Source organism: Mixophyes fleayi, chromosome 9 (assembly GCF_038048845.1).
Source record: "Mixophyes fleayi isolate aMixFle1 chromosome 9, aMixFle1.hap1, whole genome shotgun sequence".
NCBI classification, from domain to species: Eukaryota; Metazoa; Chordata; class Amphibia; order Anura; family Limnodynastidae; genus Mixophyes; species Mixophyes fleayi.
The window spans coordinates 1,578,859-1,606,356 of record NC_134410.1 but is presented as its reverse complement, the minus strand read 5'-3'; the positions used below and the strand labels follow the sequence as shown (position 1 = coordinate 1,606,356).

The following is a 27,498-nucleotide window of genomic DNA, read 5'->3' as shown; positions in this document are numbered from 1 at the left end:
AGCCAACGCAGTGGTACTGTAACACAGCAGTCTGAACAGAGTACAGACTGGTGTGTTACAATACCACAGATGTATCCTGCCAGACAGTGCTTGCTCTACACAGGAGTAACTTCCTCTCTAGTAACTGCTTCTTCCCTGTGACACATACATGTTCAGTAACCAACAGATATACACAGTCTGACTAATTTAACCCCTTCCCACCCGCTATTTGTACATTTCTTTTTTAAATGAGAATCCCCTTTAAAATCTGTAAAATACTAAAGCAAACAATTCACAAACAAATGTATTTCCAACCTGAAAGTTAGTTAGAAATGCTAAATAAATAACTGAAAAGCAAATAATGACCACAATGATATATCCAAAATACATCCACAAATCACAGGCAGACCAGTAATGGGGAGCTCCATCTTAACATTACTTATATCTAAACCTAAGTAACAAATTGTTTACAAACAAGCATGTTATCGTGCAATATTGAAAAAATATAGTACAAATTATTGACAATATAACATAGAGCATTGAAAAATGTATGTCCTTTCCAATTCAACAGAATACAACTACATGAACAATCCAGCATAATATCCAAAGACCAACACACTGCATATTAAGCAATTACTATTATGATAAATCTTAGGGCAAGCTTTATCTCAATATAGTCAGCTGCTAAATGAACATGGTACAACACATAACAGTGCTCTGAAGAGGAACACTTCTATTAAATTGCACAATACCTGCACTCATAGCAGATTTGCAAAACATCCTCTATATTGGTCACCGATCAAAGAACACAAACAATGCAATAAATATGAAGTCCGTGGCTTAATTAAGAGAGTGCGTCACAAAAAATATGGACTGTTCAAAACCTTGTAAAGAACACAAGTTTACAGAAATGAGAATCTATTGTTTTCACAAAACTGTGGCACCAGTCTCAGTCACATGGGGTAAGGATGGGTAGACTTCATCATTGCATAACACCACCGCTATATACAAAACCACTTGTCGAACATGGCAGCGAGTATGGATCTCATGCTACGTGTAGAGAGAGGCCTGCCGCACCCGGCTGGATCCATCCTATCCTCAGTCACACAATGTCACTGCTGAAGCATTTCATCTGTCTGTGCAGCTTTCACGGTGTGACCACAGTGCAAACAATTCAACTATGATTATTATTCCTGCTCCAAGGGGAATATCAATAATGTAAAGTGCACTAAACAATGCAAACACTAGAGGTCACTACATGGATATAAATACATGCATTTGCCCTCGCATTGCAACATGGGTTGCCCAGGTGCAAAATTGCTTTTTTGTTTAAAGAAAAAACAAAAAAACTTTGCTCCCAACCCTAAATGAGGTCTAAATGCATCCATATTGCTTCATTCTACAGCAATACTGTCATACTCACCCCTCCTAGCATATAAGTATAGATGGCAAATTATCTGACATGAGAGGGACTATTCTCATTATGTCACTAACAGGTTCCCAAATTCCCTTTTATTTTACCTGTATAGAGTTTACTGTATGGACATCTCATTTATGATAAATGATCTTATTGTAAATAACTTCTGGGCCTCATTGTCAGACAATGTTTATCTATGTATCTCATGCATGCCAACATTCCTCCAGGAACTTCTGGGACAGAAGTCACGTAACAGGGGGTAGGAGGGGGCGTGGTGATGTCGTCGCGTTACCATAGCCCCACTCCCACTATAACATGCTGAAATTCACGGCACTGAGCAGCGGAGGCGGGGCTAGATGACATGATTAAGCCCCGCCCCTGCCATTTCAATATCTTGAATTTTAGGCGAATCAGGGAGGTTTGCCTGCTCTTCCGGGAGGACTCAGGACTCCCGGGAATTCCGGGAGAGTAGGCAAGTATGATGTATCTGCACATTTCCTTCACCGATACATTGTAACCAGGAATATTTATGGCCCGATTCATCAAGACATGAAAAATTTATGTAATTCGGGAATATGCACGTCCGTATTCAACTACAAGAGGATCTGAAGAAACGTCTCTTGTTGAATATGGATGTAGGTATGCTCGGAACATACGCCACTTGCTGTATTGAGACAGCCACAACACCCAGGGATAATATAGAGGACATATGACTGGCTTGGTAAATACCATATATGCCAATTCACTCTGTAGGGTACACCCAAATCATGACGTTCTATTTATTTATAAGCAAGATCACTAATATAGCGCTACTTTCGACACCATACCTCCCAACCTTTGCTTACCTTGCAAGGGCCAGGATTTACATGAAAGTGGGTGGAGATCCAGCCAAAAGTGAGTATTTCTGGATGGACCAGGGTGGGTTTGGGTGGATCAGAGATGGGGCTTAATGTTGCACTTATTTTGTCTACTGTATATATCCCTGTTGGGTAGAATTTGATGTCCTGGCCATAGTCTTGCCTGGCATCAGTGATTAACCTTGCTAGGGTAACACTGTTCCCTAGCAGAACAGAGGGGCTCATCCTCAGACACTAACTCTGCTTGTTGGTACAAATCACTGATCTGTGCTCATTAGTATGAACCTTTGTGAGTCTGCTGGTCTGACCTATGTATGTATGTATGTATGTATGTATGCTAGAAAGGCATTTTATAAGGTATTTCAGTACCTTAACATACAGTAGTTGGGTATGGCTACCCCCGAAGCACAGGACAGATAATGGTGCCATAGATTAATCGGGGGCACTAGTACAATCAGCTTTAGGAATCGTATGTTAGGTTCTTCCTACGTTTGCCCATTAACCCAAATGTGAGGCCACAAATAGATATTTATTTTAATGTGCTGCCAGCAATAAGCCCCATTGGCCCACACACAATATGGGATCTGAATGGACAGAATAAGACAGGGATGTTATTCGCTGAGATCTGGACGCAGCGCAACGACCAGATACCTCCCAACTGTCCCGATTTCAGCCAAACAATCCAGAGCCTCATCCAAAAGGATGTAATGGAGATGGGTTTGGATGGATCAGGGGTGGGGCTAATGTGCATATCTAATTGTTGGGAGGAGTGGGGCCAGGTCATGAAGGGGTTAAATGGCATTCCTCCTCCTGACATTCACCCAGGAAATACCATAACCCCTCCCCTAACCTATAGACACACCCTAATCCACATAACCCCGCCCACTCCCCAATAATCCGGGACAATTAGTTGGGATGATGTCAGTAACACCCACAGAGACATCACTAAGCAGAGCCCCGACCTCTAGGAGGAAATAGCCCGGGAGGTGTCACAAGACTCTGCCAGGGGATGCTGTGACTTGTAGTTCCTCACCATCTGTGCAGCTCCTACATAACATGGGATACCAGGGAGGAGGGTCCTATGTTCATGCCCCCTCCCCCTGTGTTACACATATTTACAGCCCCCATACACTGATACTTCCGGTGCCGCACCTCATCTCCTCCCCGCTTCCGGTGACTGAGCGCAGCTTCCGGGTAGCACCATAGAGTCCCGTCACTTAAGGCGCCTCCGCCCGTTGTGGTGGGTATAGAGCGGCAGTCTGTACTGCCAGCGTCTGTACCATAGAGCGTGAGTCAGCCACAGCGCCACCCGCGGCCGGAGAACCGCACTACACGTCCTCTGCGCTTCCCTTGTCTGCTCTCAGGCCGGAGGGGGCTCCAGTACCGGGGGGGGAGCGATGCGCTAGTTCCCGGGAGGAAGCGGCCTCTATGGGGTCATCATAACCGCACACACAGCCGCCATGGAAGCCGGTATGTACCTGGGGAGAGAGACCGGTCTCTGCCACCCCCTGTCCCCGGCTCCTCTAACCGCTTGTTCCCTCTGTCCCCCCGCAGAGCTCTACTTCCTGATCGCCCGGTTCCTGCAATCCGGGCCGTGCCGGAGATCCGCGCAGGTGAGTGGGCTGACCCCCTGTCCCCCAAAGCCAAACACCCCCCCTGTCCCCCGGGAACCCCCCTGTCCCCACTTACATCAGGGGTCCCCCCTATCCCACCTCTACCCTGGGTACCTCCTATCTCCCCATGTCACCATATCCCCCTGAGATCCCCACTTCTACCCTGGGTGCCTCCTATATCCCTTCACCCTATCTCCCCATTTCACCATATCCCCCTGAGATCCCCACTTCCCCCTATCACCCCATGCAGCCTCACTATTTCCTCACACATCCCTCTGCCCCCCTGTCAAACACCCTCACTGACCCCTCAGGATCCCCACTTCCACCCTAGGGTCTTCCCAGGGCCCCCCTTGAACCTCTCTGCCCATTTAACCATATCCCCCTGAGATCCCCACTTCTACCCTGGGTGCCTCCTATATCCCTGAACCCCACATTCCTCTAGGGGGTCCCCCCTTCAACCCAATATCCTCATTTACTCCTATCCCTCGGGACACTGCTCCCCCCCCCCTGTTTCCTCACACATCCTCCTGCCCCCCAGGATCCCCAATCCCCCCTATTTCCTCACACATCCCCATGAAAGGCTCCACTCCCCACCCCCCCTGTCCCCCATTCTCTATATACCCCCATATCCTTCCTGGGGTCCTCACATCCATTATATCAACCTGACACCCCCCTACACATTTGCTGTCTGCCAGCATTCTCTCTATCCCCCTGATCATCCATCCTCCTCGGGATCCCCTCATTCCCCAATCCCTCTGCTCATCCAGTCGTCTTTCCTGACCAGCCAGAGATCATTGCTCGGAGTCCTCTCATATCACTTCCCTATCTCCCTGTGTCCCCTCTATAACCGCTGTGTGTATTTCAGGTGCTGACAGAAGAGCTGGAGGAGCACCAGGTAACGTTATGTTCTGTTATTGGGGATTCTGGTAATGTGGGATCCCTGCTCCATGTCTTCATCTTCCACCTCTTTCTACACAGCTCATCCCGGAGCGGCTGGACTGGCAGGGGAGACGGCACCGCAGGACATATCTGGACCTGGTGAGCTGCAGATAAGTGGGAGACGGGTCGTGTTTTCTGTGTTTCAGTTTTGGTTGCGAATTGTCTGTTGTGGAAAAATTGAGGTTATCTGAGGGCACATAGAAGAGTGATATCACCACCAACCAGGCCTAAAGGAGAGTGGCTCACACTAACCTAACAGAATGTGCCAAACTGTCACCGTCGTCACAATGTCCGCCCCCTGCGCTGTCTCTCCTAAGCCGCTATTTGTGCTATACCGGCATATTGTAGTAAATCTTGCAATAAAGTCACAGAAATGGGCAACAGGAAAGAAAAGGCATTTATAATGCTGCTCATACATCTGTTTATTAAACAGATTAAGCTGCTTGAATTCAACATGTATTTAAGGCTGGATTTACTGTCTCAATCAATGGTTTCCAAAAGCCGGCTCGGCGTAGTCATACCACACAACCTGGGCGACGTGGCGGAAATTGATTGTGTAGCTTATAGTGTTTCATTTGCTGTTTGTTTGTTTTTATGTGGAGGGGGTTTTGTGTTGCTTTGCCAAAAAAAAAAAAAAAACACATTTTAATTTTTAGATTGATAGTGTGCATCAGGACTGGCAAATCCCAGTAGCCAGGCAGCCACCTAATGTTTAGGAATCCTTTCTGCTTCAGTGATTGAGCACACGTCTCCCCTGGCTTAGTAAAAGATTTCTGCTGGCTCCTGATTTGTTTATTTTTTTTAATGGTTCACCCCTGTTGTATGTATATAATATTTATTACTGGCAATCTTTACTTGGGAAGGGGGGGATGTAATTTTAGCTCAATGTTCAGTTAAGAAGGGTACAACAAGGTGAGTCGGAGGATCCATTCCCTGTAAAACACACATTGTTGCTTGGTCTGACTTTAATGACACCAGTTTGTGGAAGTGAATCATCTTCAGATCAAAGCAGATTTTTGAGGACCTCAGAAAAACAGCAGCCTATGCTCATGAGTCTGGGAAAAGCTTACAGAACCCACAGTGCTGTGGCAGATGATACAAATATTCATCATCCCTGTTTGTCTTCTCAGTTTGGTCATTCACACAAAATTTTTTGCTCAAAGTGTGCAATACTCCAGGAAGTCACAATGTTTAAAGAATCCGGCTGACGGTCTACAGGTCTCTTGTATTGTCTGTTTCTGATCCGTCACAAGGAGAAGACTTCAGCTACAGCGGAACCATTGGATTACACACAGAACGTTGCAGCTCATCCCAGATTGTACAAGGACCCCCGTATGATCTAGAATGCTGCTGGCGGATGGTCTGTGGACTAATGGGGGGGGAACGTAGAACCTAGCAGCACATTCTGTTTTGAAAGTACAGATCAGTTTTATTCCAGCAACAGAACCTCAGTTTATCCACGGAAGCCGGAGTGTAATGGTTTGGAGCGACTGTGCAGCCTCAGAATATGGACTGCTTGTGGTCATTGAGGGGATGCTGAATTCTGCATTGTACCAGAAAATCCTCCACAATTAGGATATTATTATTATTATCGTTTATTTGTTAGGCGCCACAAGGTATCCGCAGCGCCGTACATGGTACAAACGGTAGAATACTGTCCATGAGCTAAGTTTAAAGGACCAGTAAACCTAAACTAAGTTTCCTTCTATAAAGTCTCTACTAATAACATTCAGCTATATAGAAAGGTTTCAAGGGCTTATCCAGACTGAAGTTATTTGAGTTAAAGGAGGAAGAGATTTTCCTGTACACAGCAGACTTCATGTTAATAATCACATTACAATATCCTGAACTCTGCAGTCCAGACGATGTAACTACAGTGTCAAACATCTCCTGTTCTCTTAAGGTATGGAAACGTTTATATATTAATGTTACTGGTGGCTCCTCGATGCGGACAACTTGTGATTTATGTTTACCAGAACGTGAGTCATATAGCATGGCAAAACCCTAAAAATAATCAATGTACAGGAAGACCGGCAGAAAAGTTTTTGCATGACCTGAATCGATCAGTTAATTGAAACAGGTACCAGAAACGTTTGCCTTAAATCATCGCTGTGAGAATAGGTGGCGAGAGCTCAGTCTAAGGGTGGAAAGAAAACTGAAGATTAATGCAGGGTTATATTATTGTCTTTATTGGAAAGATAAAACCTTTGGTTTGTTTGATCAGATTTACCTTATTTAGTATTAGTATTGCCTATTATCTGTAACGCAGGAATACTAGATGATTGTAGGAGGTTTGTGTACCCTGAGTACCGTGCAGGGTGTCAGTCTGCGATGGACAGTGTTGACGTTTGGATGTCATTGAGTAAATGGTCTGTGAAGGGCAGGTAGCGGCGTCGCTCATCATGGATTATTGCTGAGAAAAATGGCTCCATAAAAGAAGGATGGACACAGATATGTCTGCAGCTCTGTGTGTTACCAGCAGGATCTCTCCTGCTCTGTAATCCCTTATCTGTCTCTGCCAGCACACAGTAAGCTGCTCCTGTTTACATGTAACAGATGTCACGTCTTACTCCGGCAGAGTCACAGGGGCCCTCTTATCGATGGTGCTTTACCAGTCTAGTGCTTTTTATTGCCCTTTTTTTCTTGTATTGGGAAAAGTGCAGCTCACAGCTAATAAGCCCCTAAAACTGTGATGGGGTCTGCTCGGATATAATGTAATTCAAAGCATCGAAATGAAGGGCTTTGGACACTGCCTTCAGGCTTATAAAACCGACGTCGGCAATTAAAGTGTTTGTGTGATCTCCTCTCCGTTTTAGTCCTACAAATGTAGGTGCCTGGGGTATTTATAATACTCCCATATGCCTATACCCCTGTAACACAGAGATGGCAGAACAGGCACTTGTTATATACACTCTACTGCAGAATATATCTAACCAATAATATAGTAATACATTTAGCATTCTATTTATAATGGTCTATTATACTGGTTTTTAAGCAGGAAAATATCAAAGGTGAACTTATGCTATGTTGAGAACTTTGTGATGGGGTCTTTTACCGAGGCCAACCTGCCCCGTCGCTAACCGCAGCGTAGGTTCAACCTTTCCAGATAAGCCAACCGTCCCCGTCACGCACCCTGCGCCATATGGCTAACCACCCCCGTCATGAACCCTGCGCCATAGGGCTAACCGCCCCCGTCATGTGCTCCGTAGCGTAGGCCAACCGTCCCCGTCATGCACCCTGTAACGTAGGCCAATCGTCCTCGTTGCACCAGTCACGCTCAACCGTGGAGCGGACCAACCGTCCACATCACGCACTCCGTGGTGCGGGGTAACCTTCCCCATGACTCAGTTTAAGCTAACCTTTGTCGTCACGCAGCCTAACCTTCCTCGTAAAGTAGGCTAGCCTTCCTTGTCCCCGTCATGCGCCGGTTAATTTTCACCATCAGGCAACATAGGATGGCCTTCCCCTTCGGCGCGGCGTGGGCCGGCCTTCCCCGTCACCGCCGCCCATGGTGTAGGGCCAACTGTCCATGTCACGTGTTGCCCGTGGCGTAGGCCAACCTGCCATGTGGCGTAGGGCCAACCATCGCACCGCCCCCCCTCACGCGCCCCTTGGTGTAGGGCCAATCTACTTTGTCACACGTGGGTTTATAACTGGTGTTTCAGGGGCATGTTTATGAATTCCTTGCATCCAATGTTATCCCTGGTACGATATGGGTCCATTCTCATGCTATTGAGCACTGGAGAGTTGTTTTTTGTTTGTGAATCTTCAGAGAGATTTGATTCCAGAAGTCATCTTCAGCCTGTACACATGAGAACAGATGCAAATACTTCAGTTACACATTGAAAATAAGATTAGTAAAAAAAATAAATCGTATTTTAAGATGGTTTCTGGCAAATTACTGGTGCAAAACAACCTGATGTTTTGGTGAATTCTGCATGAATTGCTGTTGTCATAGAGACTTTTTAGCTCAGAGAAAGGACAATTGGTGGATTCTGCAAATGCTGGAGAATCCCGGTAACAGATTTCCCTTTCCGCGTATCATGTACTTTTTATACATTACATATCTTCTAACTTTCTTAGCAATTTTTATGTGAAATACTTGCAAATCTTATTTTAGAGTATGAGATAGATAGATGTATATCTTTGTGGATTATCTGCACCAAAGTGTATCGCACATTATCAGACAAACGCTCGCTTTCCTTTGTGACGCATCAAGTTCGATATTACCCTTTAGAAATTGTGTGGTCACGTGTAGGTGCCAACAGGCACGGTGGCCTAGTGGTTAGCACTTCTGCCTCACAGCACTGGGGTCATAAGTTCGATTCCTGACCACGGCCTTATCTGTGTGGAGTTTGTATGTTCTCCCCGTGTTTGCGTGGGTTTCCTCCGGGTGCTCCGGTTTCCTCTCACACTCCAAAAACATACTGGTAGGTTAATTGGCTGCTAACAAACTGACCCTAGTCTGTCTGTCTGTCTGTCTGTCTGTCTGTCTGTCTGTCTGTCTGTCTGTCTGTCTGTCTGTCTGTCTGTGTATGTGTGTGTTAGGAAATTTAGACTGTAAGCTCCAATGGGGCAGGGACTGATGTGAGTGAGTTCTCTGTACAGCGCTGCTGAATTAGTGGCGCTATATAAATAAATGGTGATGATGATGATTATAATTAAGCTTGGTAAACATCACGGTTTCCTCCTAACTCTAAAAACATACTGGTTGGTTAATTGGCTGTTATCAAATTGAACCTAGTTTGTGTTGGGTAATTTAGACTGTAAGCTCCAATGGGGCAGGGACTGATGTGAGTTCTCTGTACAGCGCTGCGGAATTAGTAGCGCTATATAAATGATGATGAATAGGCCGAATCTGACAGTTGAACGCCATATTGGGAAGAAGGGTCACTACATAATTTTTGGTGGATTTGACCTAAATAAATGAGTAATTTAAATATCTTTAACACCAAACCTTTGTCTCTGCCAATCCGCCTTCTTGGTTCAGGCCTGATTAACTGTTCCAGAAAGCATTTTGGGTTAAAAATAAGTAATTCTGGATATATACATGAATATGGACATTCTTAATTCAGTTCTGTTTCTATCCAGGTGGTGGCCAATGCTCATATTCCTCCAAACTACCTGCTTAAAATTTGCGAGCGCATTGGACCGATTTTAGACCAGGAAATCCCACAGAGCGTGCCTGGAGTGCAAAGCCTTCTGGGAGTGGGGAAGCAGTCGTTGTTACGAAGAGCGAGAGGTAACAGTTGTGTGTTTATTGTCTATACACTGTTAGTAATATGTGATTGGCGCGTTTTACAATAGAGAGGATTATGGTTTTGGTCACTCACTGGCCAGGATTTGTCTTTGAAACTTGCAGGTGACGTAGAAGCTTTAGTTTTTATTGCTCTCCTTTCTTCGCAGATTGCTGGAACTCGCAATGGAAGCCATCTACATATGCAGCTTTGCACAGGGGTCGGCCACCAGAACTTCCTGTCGGCTTCGGGAGACCTCTCAGTGTTGGTACGTTGCCCCTAATATCTTGATGATTTGATTGACCGTGCCAGATTATTTTGTATCGCCAGCATTGTCTCGGGCATTTATTAGAGAACACCAGATTCCTTGGGGTATAGGGTAGGATCCAGGTGTGGGCACTTTAAATCTCAGTTGTCCGTAGCCCCTGCCCCTCTATACTCCTACCCTGTGAGGACCACAGTGCCCAATAGTGCAGGAGGCTTTTGTTTTATATATTTTTTTATTTAGTTTTATTAACTTATACGGAGCCCCGTCGGTGGTTCTCCAGGGTTACTCCCCAACACAGTGTTGGAGGAGGTGTCGTTCAGAAAGTCGCAGTGGGCCCTAGGTTTGGAGACTGCCTCTGCTCAGCTGGCCCATTCCCAGGAGGGAGGTCTTTCCCAGCTTTCCTCCCGCTCTACAGGTCGATTGTCGGATTCGTTGTCTGATGCGCCAGTCCACGGTTCTGTAGATCCTGTGATGGCAGTCTCTGAAGAAGCGGCTTGAACTCTGGCGACTTCAGTACAGGGCCTGGTTATGGTTTTCTCCTCTTTAGAGAGGATGTGAGAACCACCACGCCGTCCACCTCACTTACCTTGAAGGTCCAACAAAATTGGTATTGGTTGGCTGAAAGGTCTCGGCAAGATGGTATCTGCTAGAACTCCTTTGAAGTGGAGTAAATCTCCCCGAAGGTGCCTCAGTCTCTCCTTTGGTGACACAGAAGGAAAATTTTTGCGGAGGTCACTATGGCTGAATCACTTATAAATAAATTATTGTATAAATATATTTAAATTATTAGCGCAGTGCGCCAATTTATATCATTGCAAATGTACTGATTTTTGATACTGTGTATTACAAATGTACTGATTTTCTCTAGTATTGATTTCTGAGACAGGATGTCATGTTTGGGTTTTGTAACTTTTCTATAAAATATTAAAGTTAAATTACGTTCAAAGCAAGATTAGAGAAAATGTTATATCCTGATGGTAAACATTTAATAGAAAACCCCAGACATAGTGGTGCCGATAGCAGCAATGTAACAAGGTGTTAAACCCCTCCAGGCTGATTTATGTGCAGGCTGCATAAAGCACCTGGATTAGTTAGAGGGGCAGAAGGCTGGATTACCTCCTGCCAGGGCATCTGTGTAAATATGTATAAAAAGCGCACTGTTTGACCATGTAATGTATTATTTTTCTATCTGTACTTCTGGATATAACTAGTACCTCAAACTAGTGTGTAACTGTCCTTATTAGGACACTTGCGCTAATAAACATCACTGCTTCAAGAGCTTGCATTAACACCTCCTTACCTGCTATAATTCCTGTGACCTGCAGATTAAACCAATCTAACACAATAGTTTCCAGTAAAATAAAAGGGAATAAACAAATGAAAATGGAAAACTTGCGTATGACCAGGTTTCCTGCTTGCTGGAGTACAGGAAAAATGGGACACTTCTCAATATGAAATTGACTCTCAAAAAGTGAACAAACCTGTCAAGTTTTACAGGGCATTTTAACATGTTTCAGGTACCCACAGCCCTCCTTCCTGTGATGTCAGATATAGAAAGTCTGTAAATGCATATTAGTTGTTTATGACCTCTTTTCAAACACCATTCAAGTCGGGGTTTATTTACACCGGCATAACTTCTTACCAGAATGTCATACAAAGACAATATTACCTGCACACTGCAGGTCATAAGTGTCCCTTCATGTACCTGCACACTGCAGGTTATAAATGTCCCTCCATTTACGTACCAGGCATAACACCTGTAAGTATGACAACTGAATTTTTTTCTTCCTGTATCCTTCTTTCCCTTCATTCACACTTATCCCTGCTGCTCACTCATCCAGTTGAGATGTCCTGAGATCGCAAAATCACCAAGAATGTGGGGGGTCTATTTGTTGCATCTTACTGAGGATTTTGTAGTAACCTCAAAGAGAAATTCCAATGGCATTCTCGTTTACGACCCATGCCATAAATTAGTATTGGACACTCATCTGTAACTATTGTGTCTGTAACTCTCAATCCATAAATACCACCTGGGTAGAACAGAAGAGTTTAGAAACAAAGAGATATATTAATTTAGTGTCGTTACCCCCCCCCCCCCCCCCCCCACTCCGGTTTAACCCATTGCTGGATACAGAGTTTGTCTGAGCCACGCCAAGCGAATACCAGGAATTATGTCACAAACGCATATTTGCAGCTTTACATGACTAGTAGTTAGCTTACATATGACACCAGCTATTAGTCCCTAGATTGTGGATAGGAGAGGTCAACCAGACGTCAACATGATGGTGTCTCTGTTGAACCACAAGGTGGAGCTCTGATGCTCCAGGGCAAGAGGTCCACGGGCGGTCGTGGTAGATGCCGTGTTAGTTTACTGGCCGTTTGACTTAGTTTGCCTGTTCCCTTTGGTATCAATGCTTCCAATATTTTTGAAGAAAGTGAAGAGAGAGGGTGACCCGGTAATTCTGTTGTCTCCAGATTGGCCTCGAAGGGCTTAGTGCACCAATATTTTCTCTATTGTGGTGGATCTGTCGTTGCGTCTGCCGCTCAAAGCAGATCTTCTAAATCAAGGGCAGTTTCTACACAAGTTTAGAGCGTCCGGCTTTAACAGAGTGGCTGCTGAAGACCCGATCCTTAAGGACAAGGGTTTTCTGAACATATGGTGCAAACCATGCTTCAGGCAGGGAAGGTGGTAATGTCCAGAAATTGTCTGAGTCTGGAGAACATAATTCATGATGCGAGAGGAAAGGGTTTTCTAACTCTACTTTTCCTTTCCTGAGGCTGCTTATGTTCTAACGGAAGGGTTTATATGCCGGTCTGTGTCCTCGTTCTCTTAAGGTTTAGGTGTCTGCTCTCTCTGTCTTCTTTCAAAGAAGACTCTCTCTGTTATTGGATGTACAGACGTCCCTGCAGGTATACTTCATGTACAAATATTGCAACTGCACTCTGTACCACTAAGTTTCAAAGAAACGTATGGATATTTGATTATATATATTCATTAAACATTCATTACAAATCATATAGAATAAATAGAAAATATAAAAAATCTCATGAACTCTACATTTAATCGTCAGCATATTTAAAAATTGCCATAATATGCAAAAATACTGAGAACATTAACTCTTTGTGATTACATAAAGATAGAATAGTAGAACCTTGATTGGTCAGTGGCCAGCTGACTTGTTCAATCCATTAAAGATTATACATTAAAGGTCCCACAATAAAATAATCTAGTAATGTAATCTGATCAGTGAAGTGTGCGCTGCTCCACAGTGTAGCATTCTACAATAATCTTAAGGATCACTCCTGACCCAGTAATAACCATTATGATTAATTAGGGTGTTGTATTTCCCACACACAAGTTCGTATCGACATCCGGACACTTTAAATGAGTCAAAGTTCTCACTGGTAAAATAAATAGTCTTTATAGACTGTGGTTACAACAAGCACTTGTGTAATAAGGAGGAGATGTTTACTCACACGGGATGTTACACACTGACAGCTCCTGAACTGTAATGATGGCTGGTTCAGGCTCTGTTAGATTTGATGCCAAATTCCTTCAGCTGCACTTCCTGTATGGAGTGAAAATATCTGCTGCTATCTCTGACTGAGACGCCCGACACACTGATAGCCTTCATCATCATCATCATCACCATTTATTTATATAGCGCCACTGATTCCGCAGCGCTGTACAGAGAACTCACTCACATCAGTCCCTGTCCCATTGGAGCTTACAGTCTAAATTCCCTAACACACACACACACACACAGACAGACACTGACAGAGAGATACTTGTGTCAATTTTGATAGCAGCCAGTTAACCTACCAGTATATTTTTGGAGTGTGGGAGGAAACCGGAGCACCCGGAGGAAACCCATGCAAACACAGGGAGAACATACAAACTCCTCACAGATAAGGCCATGGTCGGGAATTGAACTCATGACCCCAGTGATGTAAGGCAGAAGTGCTAACCATTGAACCACCGTGCAGCCTTGAAGCAGCTTTCAATGTCCTTGCGGATCTGTATGAAGCAAGCCGAATCCTTCACACTGCACCGGCTGTCCCAGGGCTTAACCATTTGTTAACTCCTCTCACTGTGTATTTTGTTCGTTCAACCACAATGCCACAGGATCTGTCGTTATACCTCATACACAAGGATAGAAGTAGCAAATCTGTGGTCATACTGAGTTCATGAGCGTGTCACAATATAATAGAATATAAAACTATCCAGGCTTACGCGTTTCATTGCATCTCTGCAATTTCCTCAGACATAAGCGTAGGGGTATCTGCAGAACCCCCGCCACTGATTGCCTTGTGCCATTTCCATGCCCAGAGCTGAAAGGTTATCTGCATTGGAGAATACTTTATGTACAACCTCCTGTCCCTCCAGTGGCTTTGTGGGATCTCCGCTTGGTATTGAATCCTCTTCAGCATTCACCTTTTGAACCGTTAATCTCTATAGATTTGAAGTTCCTGACGTTTGTGACCTGGAAGACTGTCTTCATTTTGACCATTTCTACTGTTAGAGTTATAGAGCTTTATCCTGCAAGTCTCCTCTTCTAGTTTTTCATAAGAATTGGGCGCTTCTTCAAACCTCCCTTCCTGTCTGGTGTGTAGATTTCATGTACTCAGGACATTGTTATCCTGGCTCTGGTTAAGGGTACGAGGGATCTAGATGCGGCCAGACCCTTGTAGACTGATGTACGTAGGACCCGGGACCTGTGCAGGACTGAGGACTTGTAGGTCCTCTATGATACACAGAAGATGGACTGGCCGGATTCTACGGTTAGGATTGCTCGATGAATTACGTCTGTAATCTGTCTGGTTTATAGTGGAGCAGGGGTGTCAAAAACGACAGAGAATCACAGGCGTGGTCCTGGTCCCTCTTATCGCATGTATTAGTAATAATCGACGTTTACTAGGGAACGGAGCCACCTTGTAACCACTAGTTATACATGAAGAAAGCAAAGATAAAGGATTAGTTATAGATGTTCGGTGCACACTGTGGACTCGGAGACATATAATTAGCTGTTAAACCGTCAATTTTTATTATACTTCGTTAAAAGAAATTGGTAACTCCTAGATTAGGCGAAGTAATAAAACCATATAGATGAGTGGGGGAAAAAAATAGAACATAGTGAATTAAAAGACTGAAATTAACGGCTATTAATCATTTATAAAGGAGGGTATTGAAAATGAGTTATTTCCTTACGCACAATTTATGATAACTTCTATCGTGCAGCCAGAAAAACAAATCTGTTTTTGTACTAAAAGCCTCCGGTGGGCTATGATGACTAGTTACGGTCTGCCTATAATTGTTTCTGGTGTCCATAACTGTATTGTTTGTTCTTTGGTCTCTTATTGCACAAATGAAAACGCAGAAGTAAGGACTGTAATATTGCTGAGAATCCCTTCTGTATAGGTGAAAACAATCTTATTGTCCCACTAGTAACTCGCAGATTCGTTAGAGAGCAACTAAATCTCTCCAACGTGATAGGAATAGATTAATTAGTGTGATTGGCAGATCAAGGTATTAGAATAGCAGATGGTAATATCTATAAGCTTAGATTAAATATCTCCCTCCTTAGTCCGTGTGTTAGCAGGTAGTTTACCCCCTAATGTCCCCGGTGTCCCCAGTGGATTAAGAGAAAATTATTCAACGTAAGTATATAAATCCAAACTGTACATTCATCGCTGTGATATAGGACCACACACCTGAGTGCTACTTAGTTACAAGAAGAGAACTTTTACAAGAGATTTGAATAATTTGTTATCGCATAAGGGATAAACTTGTCCATTTAGTAATATTAATATTGAGTCTAATACACAGCTTTGTTTAATTCCAGCAAAAGTCTCCTCCGCCAGAGCTCTGTCCGGCTGCGCCCGTTTCCACAATATCTTCCCATGTTCATCTTATCAGCACATAAAAATACACAAGAGGATTCTGGGCCACCTGTCCTCTGTGTACTGCGTGGCGTTCGACCGCAGCGGGAGACGTATCTTCACTGTGAGTATATCGGATGTTTTCCGTACAGTTCCTTTTTGTATGTAAAATGTGCCCCAGGCTCACACATGTTCCAGCCATTATATAATCTGACAGCGATGGTGTCTGTCGTCTTACCATATCCAATCTACCGGACACAGCCTGTCCCTGGGCGTTCTATAGTAAGACGGTGTGTAACGATCATATCTCTCTGTCCGTAGGGCTCAGACGACTGTCTAGTGAAGATTTGGGCCACGGACGACGGCAGACTCCTGTCCACTCTGCGAGGGCATTCGGCGGAGATCTCCGACATGGCGGTGAACTACGAGAACACTCTTATAGCTGCAGGCAGTTGCGACAAGGTGGTGCGAGTGTGGTGTCTCCGGACCTGCGCTCCGGTAGCCGTGCTGCACGGTCACACAGCGTCTATCACTTCCATACAGGTAATACTGCGTCCTAGTCCTCGGCCTCGTTTTACAATCTTGCTAATAGTGAGCTGTAGACCTCCAGGTCAAGATGTTGTGCTGGATTTACCCCGATATAGAGACATAGAACTCGTCTGCAGAGATAAACCTACAGGTCCATCTACTCTGCCTGGTTTTGTGCATTAGTTAGTTTATTCCTTAATATTTTCAACTGAAGTCTGCACAATAACCACATGTTTGTGGCATGTACTCTTGGGTTCTTGTAGTGTATATCCTGAGCACATCTCTTCCCCTTTCTTCTTTCTGTTCTCTATTATTCTCCCACCCTCCAATATCACAGAGTCCTCTTGTTCTAGACCATGATATGATGAATGATGTCTCCTAATGGTTTATTTATTCATTATTTGGTGAATATAAGAGTTTGGCTCGGTCATTAGCAAATCCCATGCAGTGTAAATTTGGAATATTCTCAGGCGTATTGTGGTTTTCTAGTGCGAGGATGAAGATTACGGGGCCTATTCAATTAGCCTGCCCACTGTTATTTAGTGGCGGATCCAGGGGGGGCGATCACACCCCCTACCAGCGGCTTGCTGCCGACAGCTGCTCTGATTGTGTTTTAAACACAATCAGAGCAGCGGGACAGCACGCTGCCACTGCTGAATGGACCTGCACATACTGTGCAGCCGCCGGCAGCCTTAGACATCAGAAAGGGGGCGGAGCCTAAATCGCCCCCCTAATACTAACGTATTATCGTTAGTATGGTAATTTTAATGCTGATTTTCGCTCGCAGCTCCGGGGTAAAATTACCGTATTAGCGGTAATACGATTAGCGCTGTGTTATTCCAACACCAACGTGGCCAAATTGAATCGGCCCCTAAGGCTCTTACCAGACAGCTCCATCTAGTGGCTATGTAGTGGTAATGCCTCACTCTCTAAAGCAGATCTTCTAGTTTTCCATCAGGGGTCATTGTTATTTCCACTTCTTTATAATCTTTTAAGACAAATATATATAATATATATTGTGATGCAATTATTATTCACTATTTATTGTAGTTTTGCCCAGCAACAAAAGGAAAAACTCGATACCTCACATCTACTGGTGCTGATGGGACAATCTGCTTCTGGCTATGGATCGTGGACACAATGACATTTAAGTAAGATCAATGTTTTCTTACCATAGCTTCTTGTGGGAGGAGAACGCAGCGCGTCAGTGTATAGATCAGGGGCCGTGTTTCTTCATGGCTTCCACATAGAAGATTTAAAACGACCGCTGTATTAATACAGACATAGCGGCTCATATCAAACAAATAATATATATATCTCTCGTCTTCTCCATGCAGCGATCGCCCTCTGAAGTTTGCAGAGAGGTCCAGGCCGGGTGTACAGATTTCCTGCTCTTCTTTCAGTTCAGGTAATACTCATAACAATCACGATATGATAGTTACAATCTATCTGACTGCAGTAAAATTAGTTGGGTGTGTAACGCAGCCTATCCAGACACTAGGAACCAGTGACATCACTGAGAATGCAGCCTATCCAGTCACTAGGAACCAGTGACATCACTGAGAGTGCAGCCTATCCAGTCACTAGGAACCAGTGACATCACTGAGAGTGCAGCCTATCCAGTCGCTAGGAACCAGTGACATCACTGAGAGTGCAGCCTATCCAGTCGCTAGGAACCAGTGACATCACTGAGAGTGCAGCCTATCCAGTCGCTAGGAACCAGTGACATCACTGAGAGTGCAGCCTATCCAGTCGCTAGGAACCAGTGACATCACTGAGAGTGCAGCCTATCCAGTCGCTAGGAACCAGTGACATCACTGAGAGTGCAGCCTATCCAGTCACTAGGAACCAGTGACATCACTGAGAGTGCAGCCTATCCAGTCGCACACTGCGGCACACAGCCTGTGTTCTCATGTATATTTGTTCAGTACACACAATGGCTACCTCCGCTGTGTTTAGGTAAGGAGTATAGTTTGATATTACAGCAATGTGGAGGGTCTGCTTCTGTACAATAAAACATCTCACTCCCTTCTGCAGTCCTTACAGGCTGATTGGGTAATTTTGTTATAATGTAACAATTCTTTAATTCTGTCCCGGATCACGGTTTTCAATAATGCTGGTAATATTATAGAAAATGCCTTTTTTTTGTTATTTGTGTATCTCTTAATATAAGAACTGATGCTTATGTTTTGGCTCATTATATATCATCTAACACCTCAGTGTGCTGTAACCTGACCTGTACTGGTACAGTGACCGACGTCCCATAATCCTCTTTGCTAAACGCTCAGATATTGCTCTGTCTTTCCCTCAGGTGGAATGTTCATAGCTACAGGCAGCACCGACCACGTAATAAGAATATATTACCTGGGCTCCGGGGAACCGGAGAAGATTGCAGAGCTGGAGGGTCATGTGGTAAGTACTTACCTGGGAGGTCGTAGAAGTCTGGTCACACCTCCAGGGGGTGGGGTGACCTGCACATGCTGCTCACTGATATGGTAGAGTTTATGTAACTATGGTAAATAACATATTTAGTCATTAGACTGAAATAAAGACAATAAGATCCTTAAGTTCCTCTCCAGTGCTCATTGTGTTTACTGTTACTGTTCTTCTGAATCTGGATTAATAAACTTCCCGGAGTCCTGATTCTCCTGTAATGTTAACACCAATTATGAGAAGTTTTATCATTCATGTTTATAAAACTACTTTATTTTAATTTGCAGTTTAGACTTTGTACAAACCATTTAGCCAAACACTGAACCAAAGATTCAGTAATCTGCTAAAACATAAAATATGGATTTGGTGCTTCCTGATGACTCTAATGCTGTGAAGCCGCTGTGTTAGCCGCTGAGCCGCTGTGTTAGCCGCTGAGCCGCTGTGTTAGCCACTGAGCCGCTGTGTGAGCCACTGTGTTAGCTGCTGAGCCACTGTGTTAGCCACTGAGCTGCTGTGTGAGCCGCTGTGTGAGCCACTGTGTTAGCCTGCTGAGCCGCTGTGTTAGCCTGCTGAGCCGCTGTGTTAGCCTGCTGAGCCGCTGTGTTAGCCTGCTGAGCCGCTGTGTGAGCCTGCTGAGCCGCTGTGTGAGCCACTGTTAGCCACTGAGCTGCTGTGTGAGCCGCTGAGCCGCTGTGTGAGCCACTGTGTTAGCCACTGAGCCGCCGTGCTAACCACTACTTTGTCTTATTTTCCAGGATAAAGTGGTTGCTGTTCAGTTCTGTAATAACGGAGACCGGTGAGTATCTGTGATATTATAACCCCCGCCTGGTAGCAGTTTCAGCAAAAACTTTATAATTGTTGTTTTTCTTGTTTGTCTATGAAGTATAATCAAATAGAACAAGCTGGCTAGTTTGAATCATTAGTTGGATACACTCTATAAGAGGTTGAATCTAACAGACGCCTGCCCTCTCCGGTGGATGGCCGTATTCTGCTGCCATATGTCCCTGTCTCACTCTCGTGGTCTCTGTGTGTCCCTCTTTCTTGCATCCATTTATTTGGGAGTGTCTTCTCTTACATATAGGTCTGTGACCCCGTCCTCACACCTCCTGTGTTTAATCCAGTATATATAATTACATTTCTCTGTTTTCCTTTCTTGATGCTTCTGCCTGTGCTGAGATAACACGTGTATCTGTGTTACATAGTTTGCACTGTATTATTATACATGTAATATAACCCAGCTGCTGTACAGTATATGATGGTGACGGCCGGCTGTGGACCCGGGGGGGTCTGTGCGTGGTCATCCCCAGTGTCTGCAGCGAGTACTGTGCAGGCTCCTTCTGTCTCTCTCATATACAGATACTGTTGTGGGTTTAATCTTCATTACTGCTAACACCCGGCCTTGTGGGTTACCCTGAAAACATGGCTCAGTTGTCAATATTCATTCTTATGTTTGTTAGTTTAATGAATCCAAATAATGAACTTTATTATGTTCAGAATCAAAGCTACGAACAAGTGTAATGAAACACCATTAGGGAATTCACAGGACTGGACCAACCTGTAGCCAATCAGAGCATTAGTACAGTCACATGACTAGACCAACCTGTAGCCAATCAGAGCATTCTTAGAGCTCCACGGAGCTGTAGCCAATCCCATTGCATAAGAACGTAGCTGTGGCCACTGATTGGCTGTCTGTGTGTGTAATGACTGGGTGTCCTCACTTGCAGGCTGTGCTTTGTTAGCGGCAGCAGAGATGGGACAGCGCGGATCTGGCAGTACCAGCAGCAAGAGTGGAAGATGGTTGTACTGGACATGGCCGCCAGGATGCCTGGGTAATTCCATCATGGGGGAAGGGCTGGGAGATAATAAGCTATAATAGAGAGCACCTACTACGGCCCCTCCGGAGGAGCACGATGAGATATCCGGGTGGGCCGGGTATAGGGAGCCCTCAGATCTCCAGGTGAGGGAGCTCAATAGCCGCATTGTGCAGGATATTCTCCGACAGTCGCGGTGACTGATCTCCATGTTATAGAAACTGTCCCAACACTTTTAGCCACGTTGGGTATGTGCACCAGAGCTGGTTGATATTGCTGGTTCTCCCGAAACCCTCCCTGTTATATGGTAGAAGAGTATAGTGCTTGCAGTAGTGCTTCATAACCTGTAGGTGGCGCTGAGTGAACAGTCTCTCTAGGATTATAAGTCTGGTTATAAAGTGACATCCATTCCGTAGGAGCGGCGTGGCCAACGCAGAGGACAAAGTGACCAAGGTGAAAGTGACGATGGTGGCCTGGGACCGCTCGGACATGACTGTCATTACCGCAGTGAACAATTTCCTTTTAAAAGTCTGGAATTCATATACTGGACAACTTCTTCACATATTATCTGTGAGTACCGTATTCTCGTCCCGTGTGTCATTTCTTACGTTATCACTGCTGAAGGGGAAAATTATATGGTAAAGTCACGGTGGTTATAATGTCTAACGATTCTCCACCTGGGTATGGTCGCCCTCTGGTGTTAATCATGTGTAATAGCTCCATGTCATACGTACTTCATGTGACAGAAGCGATCATGGTACAGTTATCGGCATCTGTGATGGAAGTTCCCGGGTATATGTGGATAATACGGTAATAAGACGGGGTCCCAGCTCATGTATATCTCTGTAATTTGTGCTGGTTCGATGTCCACAGGGTCATGATGATGAGGTCTTTGTGCTGGAAGCTCACCCCTTCGATTCCAGAATCCTGCTCTCTGCTGGGCATGATGGGAATATCTTTGTCTGGGATCTGGAGAGAGGAGCGAAAATCCGGAATTACTTCAATATGGTAAGGTGGAAAGAGCAACCTATGTAAATAGCATTCGTCTGCAGGGTGTGAATCTTGTAGGGTACAGATTTATCAGTAAGGGGGGGGGATCCCAGCTCCTGGGACTCATCACTTTGATTTTCCAGGCATTATTAATGATAAATTTGACAAGTGGGTAGGAACCAAGGCGATGGCTCCTGATTGGCTGAGTGACGTCACCTGTCCAGGCCATAGGATAGACCACTCCCACACAAGCTGTATTGCGTCGCTGGGAACGGGGTCTATAATGCACTTTATTTCTTTTCAGATTGAAGGCCAGGGACACGGTGCGGTGTTTGACTGCAAGTTCTCCCCCGATGGGCAGCACTTTGTCTGCACAGACTCCCACGGGCACCTCCTGCTGTTTGGCTTCGGGTGCAGTAAAGCTTATGATAAGGTGAATATTAATTTATTGGATTTTACACAATGCTTAATTGTTCTATGTTTGCAAAAACATAAGAGAGAGCGAGTGTTACACTGTGGGGCACAGACACTGAGCTGCCTGAAGTTTAATACACACCCTTTACAGTACTGTTAAAAACACAACTTTATTTCTCTTTATTAAAATATGGACTTATATTGTCCAATGATTATACTGTTTCAGCGAATCTATTAAAATATGTAAAGTGCAGTGAGTTAAAAACCATCTGTTGGGAGTAATCTCATTAGTATAATATTTATTTAAATATTACAACGTTCTATGTCCTCGATGAAAATCAGTGTAGGCTAATTATAGCTGTAATAGGTTCCTTGGTAATTATTGATTAAAGAGCTGTTAGTTATACTGTTGGATAGTTGTGGATTTTATAATAATGAGATTACTCCCAAGGTACGTTTTTTTAACTCGCTTTAGCTATTTTAACAACCAGAAATAAAGTTGTTTTATAAATTATTGTAAACTGTATGTAATAAAACTCAGACTGTTTAGTGTTTGTGCGTCACAATGTAACACTCGCTCTATCTTCTGCTTATGTGAATTTATTTGAGTTATCACTGGAAACAATATAAACTGATGGGATGTTACCAATATTATATAACTTGAAGATCTGGGAGTCCTCAAAAACAGTTCCATTCATTATTAGATCTAGTATGGCTGGATTCTTTGTTTCCTTCTGTGTTTCTCAGTGAGAACTGTACATCACCCAGGCAGAGCTGTTTATTTTGTGATTCCCTTGGACACGACTCAGATCTGCTCTGAATCGGACACAGTCCTATTGAGAAAGCAGTTCTGTGACACTGGCAAGGGCAGAAGATTTAAACCACTATCCTCTTTATGTAAAAACGTTTCTGAAAAGCACAGCGGTGAGCCGGCCAGATAGACGCCAATTGTGTAGCTCTGCTGTCTAGACCTCGCTGTGACTTCCGGTCCTGTGTTCTCTCTGCAGATCCCAGAGCAGATGTTCTTCCACACCGACTTCCGACCGCTCATCCGAGATACTAATAACTACGTTCTGGACGAGCAGACCCAGCAGGCCCCACACCTCATGCCGCCGCCGTTTCTGGTAGACGTCGATGGAAATCCACATCCCACCCGGTACCAACGGCTCGTACCGGGGCGTGAAAACTGCAAAGATGAGCAGCTCATCCCCCAACTGGGCTACATATCTAACGGTACTTTCTATTAATGTCTCTGCTGGAAATAACCACACGTTAGACTCAGAGCGCTGTACGATATTATACAACTTTTTCTAAAGTGCAAATTCTTTAACTTTTGTGCCCCGTTAAGGTAATGGAGACGTCGTACAGCAGGTGATAGGACAGCAGACGGCCGACCAGGAGCAGAATGTGCTGGATGGTCTGATCCGAGAGCTCCAGAGGAATATGGATGAAGCGCAGTCCGGGGATAATCCGACGTTTAACAGAACTGGCTCTGGCAGTGGGTGTAAGGATTGTCCGGCAGCTAGTGACCTTTTACTTCATTGCGGTAGATGTGAGGTCCTTAGCGGGATCCTCAGTAAATCCAGCTCTCGGGAATATAACTGAGACTAAACCTTTATCCCGTAGTGGAACGCGCAGAGAGTTAGTGGTAGAGTTTCTGTCCGATACACGCAGAGAATCGGCACCGATGTTCCGGGTCAGACCAGTGTCCTCTGAGCTGCTCTAGAAGACTCAAAACATCGCTGCTGATTCCACTCGTGTGGGATAAAAACGTCATCTGGATTAGTTGAAGATTTCTGCAGTTGGTGGACGTGGGATTTCATGCATCACCTGTTCTCATCGGTAACCGCTAGTCACCGCAGACGTGTTCTTGACGTGTTTCTACACCGACGTTAAGAATCTGCTTCTCTCCCGATTTCATACAGTTATGAGAAGTCTGAGTTTGGATTTGTCATCGCCACCTAATGTCGGCCTCCGGCGCAGCGGCCAAATTGAAGGCGTTCGCCAAATGCATGACAATGCGCCAAGAAGCCAGATTGCGACCGAGCGAGATCTCATGGCGTGGAGGAGAAGAGTGGTGGTGAATGAGTTACATCCCGGTGTGAGCAGGTGAGAGCCCCAGTGCGGTATGTACTGACACCGCGCAAATGTGTAGGTGGCGTTGGCGAGCGGGAAAGCTGGTGGCCAGAGCTAATCCTGTGTGTCACTGTTGGTAAATCGAGCCTTTGTTTTACTATACACTACTATACTATATACTATACTACTACATGATTGCGGCTGTTCTGTTTGTGAAATCCTGATCAAATTATTTCTGTTGTCAGAGTCCAGGAAGATTGCAGATCGGCCAAAGGAGATACAGAGGTTTATCTGTACAGCACAGAGAAAAAGAGGAAGCCCCCTCACCCGGCTCAGAGGGTAAGACCGCCGTACGTTGTTCTGTAGGGTCTGCATTCATCATCTGCGCTGTCAGTCACCCTGTGCTGTGTGTCCCTCCATCAGAATGATTATCAGACGAGCAGCGGTCGTTCGCTACGGAAGATACAGAAGAAGCGCCAACATGCGTATCAGACCCGCTCTAACATAGAACACGATTCTCAGGCCAGCGCTCCAACCACCAACGGGGAGGAATCGCAGAGCTCTCCAGAGGTACCTTGTGGTCGCACAGATTGTGTTTCATTTCACCAAACACTGGATTGCTCAGCACCAACTTCTACAGTGATTGCCATTTTCTTGTAGACACAGAACCAATGATGAATACTCTCTGAGCTCCACAAAAATGGCTCCAGTAATGAGGACAGATTTGCTGGACACAACACTGTATAACCCTATGTATTGGGTGTATAGTGTTTGTGCATACAGGGCTGTGTTTGACACTTATCAGAGAAATATATGTAGAAGCAGATAAATCCTTTTAATTTCATTTTTCTGCAGAGAGAGGGAAATAGGGATAAATAATATCATGGATTATTCAATGCTAAATAAGGGAAAGGTTTATTTGTTTTTTTTACCATCTGGAAAACTCAGATTGTCTTAATGTTATTTGTAGGACGAGGAATCACGAGCGTCCAGCGAGGCTTCAGCGGATGAAACGGCTGCTCATTGGGCGACAGAGAGCTCCTCCAGGTACTTACATGGCAGAACTCGTCCTGTGCGCTTCTACTCATCGTGGTGGGGGTTCAAACATTTCATTCATTTAGCGAAATGTCGCAATCCTGCAAACTCTGCAACATTATGACCACGCCCACTCGGGTGAACAGGGCGGAGTTAGGGCATCGTGACTGCAGCTCCATCGTGCCTGTTAGACTGAAAGAAACACTAAGGGGTATATTTACTAAACTTTGAGATTCAAAATGAGATGTTGCCTATAGCAACCAATCAGATTGTAGAATGTACTAAATAAATAACTACAATCTGATTGGTTGCTATAGGCAACATCTCCACTTTTTTTTTTTTTTCAAACCTGCCATTTAGTAAATATACCTCTAAAGCCAATCCCATGCTAATTAGGCATTTCATTTGTGAGTGACCAGGGCATCTTTTAGCTTTAATGCACAGGAGGGGGTCATTGGACTTTCATTCTGTGTCTTAGAGAGATGGGAACCCTAACGGCAAGTAATTTGGGAAATCACAAATTGATGTAACTGTCGTTGAGCTTAAATTGCATTAAAATTCATATTAAGAGAACATGTTACATCATGAGGCTAACCATTGAATGTAATATCTCAGACTTTGTGGTGCCAGCTAGGAAGAGTTTACCCCTGTGTCAGAAACAGTATATAAATAGCTCTGTTTGACCATGTAATGTGTTATTCCATCTGTTCATCTGGATGATCACTAGTTCCTCCAACTAGTGCAGTGTTGGCTAACCTGTGACACTCCAGGTGTTGTAAAACTACAAGTCCCAGCATGCTTTGCCAATATATAGCAGCTTATTGCTGGAGGGGTATGCTGGGACTTGTAGTTTCACAACACCTGGCGTGTCACAGGTTAGCCAACACTGTACTAGTGGGTAATGGTCCTTTTGTAACGACCCCTGAGCAAATCAACATGACTGCCTGCTGAGAGATAAGAGCTTACACTAATCCGGTACCTGTTTGTCCTGTGAACCCAGCGTCTCTATGTCAACGCTCTGCCCGCTACACATATTGTTACATATGAGCGCAGACTACGGCCTCCTTAAACTTGGTTTGTTGTAAGTCGGCAGAAATCCAGATCACAAGTAGATCGGTCGGAAACCACTTGAATTTTTTTTCTTATGTTAAATATAATTATTGTTGCAGATAATGTAATACCAGTACATTATTAACTCTTTCGAGGTGTCTAGTGAAGGAATAAGTAAGCCTGTATTACAGTTGTTTCCAACCCATCTACTTATGCAGTGGAGATTTCTTACATTAAGGAGGTCTGAGGCGATATTCCGAGCACATTCCTTATTCAGTGCAACAGAGCTCTGCAGCCACTTTATAATCCTCTGCAAATCACCATCTTATGAATTGGCTGATAAGAATTTACAGATCATACCTTTTTGTTCAGTTTTCCGTTATCGTTTGTTATTGTAGAGACTCGTCAAGCGAGTATTCGGATTGGACGACGGATGCTGGTATTAATCTCCAGCCTCCCAAACGCCAAACGCGTCAGACAACTCGGAAGATGTGCAGCAGTTCTGAGGATGAGAACGCCAAGGAGGACAGCAAGCAGAGGAAGCGCAAACAGACCAGGAGAAAGGTGCCAGCATTGTATACCCGTTACATGGGGTGTCTCGTAGCCTCTTGCTCCCGCTAGATGGCTATGTCAGGTGTGGCTGTTAGGGGGTTAATTGGGTGCGTGAAATTGGTCTGTCTCCAGCAGTATCCAATGGAGGAGGATCAGGTCATAATTGTATCACTATATTTACAGCAGCGTTGCGGGATGCGCCTGGTGGCCCGATAGAGTCCTGTAGCTCGTTGCGGGAGCTGGTTGTCGGGGGCGATGATGTGTTCCAGGTGGTTGTTCAGCTCTTACATTGACTTTCTATTGGTATCTCTGTTACAGAAACAGAACGAGCTGCTCTCTATGGACGGAGAGTCCAGTGAAGTGTGGATTCCGCCCCCGTGGATCCTGGACACCATCCCACGACGCTCCCCTTTTGTCCC

At 44.7% G+C, this 27,498-nt stretch overlaps 1 protein-coding gene across 4 annotated transcripts in view; it reads left to right on the top strand.

Moving 5' to 3' along the window:
- The first annotated feature begins 3,560 nt into the window (after positions 1-3,560).
- Positions 3,561-27,498, top strand: part of BRWD3 (bromodomain and WD repeat domain containing 3) — a 42,091-nt gene continuing 18,153 nt past the window's right edge. For 3 of the 4 annotated variants that reach the window (XR_012679147.1, XM_075186208.1, XM_075186207.1), the window contains exons 1-24: positions 3,562-3,723; positions 3,808-3,866; positions 4,732-4,761; positions 4,845-4,904; positions 9,897-10,047; positions 10,212-10,310; positions 16,154-16,314; positions 16,512-16,733; positions 17,769-17,869; positions 18,056-18,126; positions 19,030-19,130; positions 19,907-19,947; positions 20,876-20,980; positions 21,379-21,532; positions 21,836-21,970; positions 22,257-22,385; positions 23,374-23,599; positions 23,715-23,870; positions 24,292-24,475; positions 24,688-24,781; positions 24,866-25,012; positions 25,413-25,489; positions 26,926-27,091; positions 27,398-27,498. The exon at positions 27,398-27,498 is cut by the window's right edge and continues 16 nt beyond it. Coding sequence is in view for 3 of the 4 variants with exons in the window: in XM_075186208.1 (XP_075042309.1) it covers positions 3,714-3,723; positions 3,808-3,866; positions 4,732-4,761; positions 4,845-4,904; positions 9,897-10,047; positions 10,212-10,310; positions 16,154-16,314; positions 16,512-16,733; positions 17,769-17,869; positions 18,056-18,126; positions 19,030-19,130; positions 19,907-19,947; positions 20,876-20,980; positions 21,379-21,532; positions 21,836-21,970; positions 22,257-22,385; positions 23,374-23,599; positions 23,715-23,870; positions 24,292-24,475; positions 24,688-24,781; positions 24,866-25,012; positions 25,413-25,489; positions 26,926-27,091; positions 27,398-27,498 (2,780 nt within the window). In the remaining variant the exon portion in view is untranslated. Of the gene's footprint in view, positions 3,724-3,807; positions 3,867-4,731; positions 4,762-4,844; positions 4,905-9,896; positions 10,048-10,211; positions 10,311-16,153; positions 16,315-16,511; positions 16,734-17,768; positions 17,870-18,055; positions 18,127-19,029; positions 19,131-19,906; positions 19,948-20,875; positions 20,981-21,378; positions 21,533-21,835; positions 21,971-22,256; positions 22,386-23,373; positions 23,600-23,714; positions 23,871-24,291; positions 24,476-24,687; positions 24,782-24,865; positions 25,013-25,412; positions 25,490-26,925; positions 27,092-27,397 lie in introns of all 4 variants that reach the window. The other variant, XM_075186209.1, reaches the window with a different exon arrangement.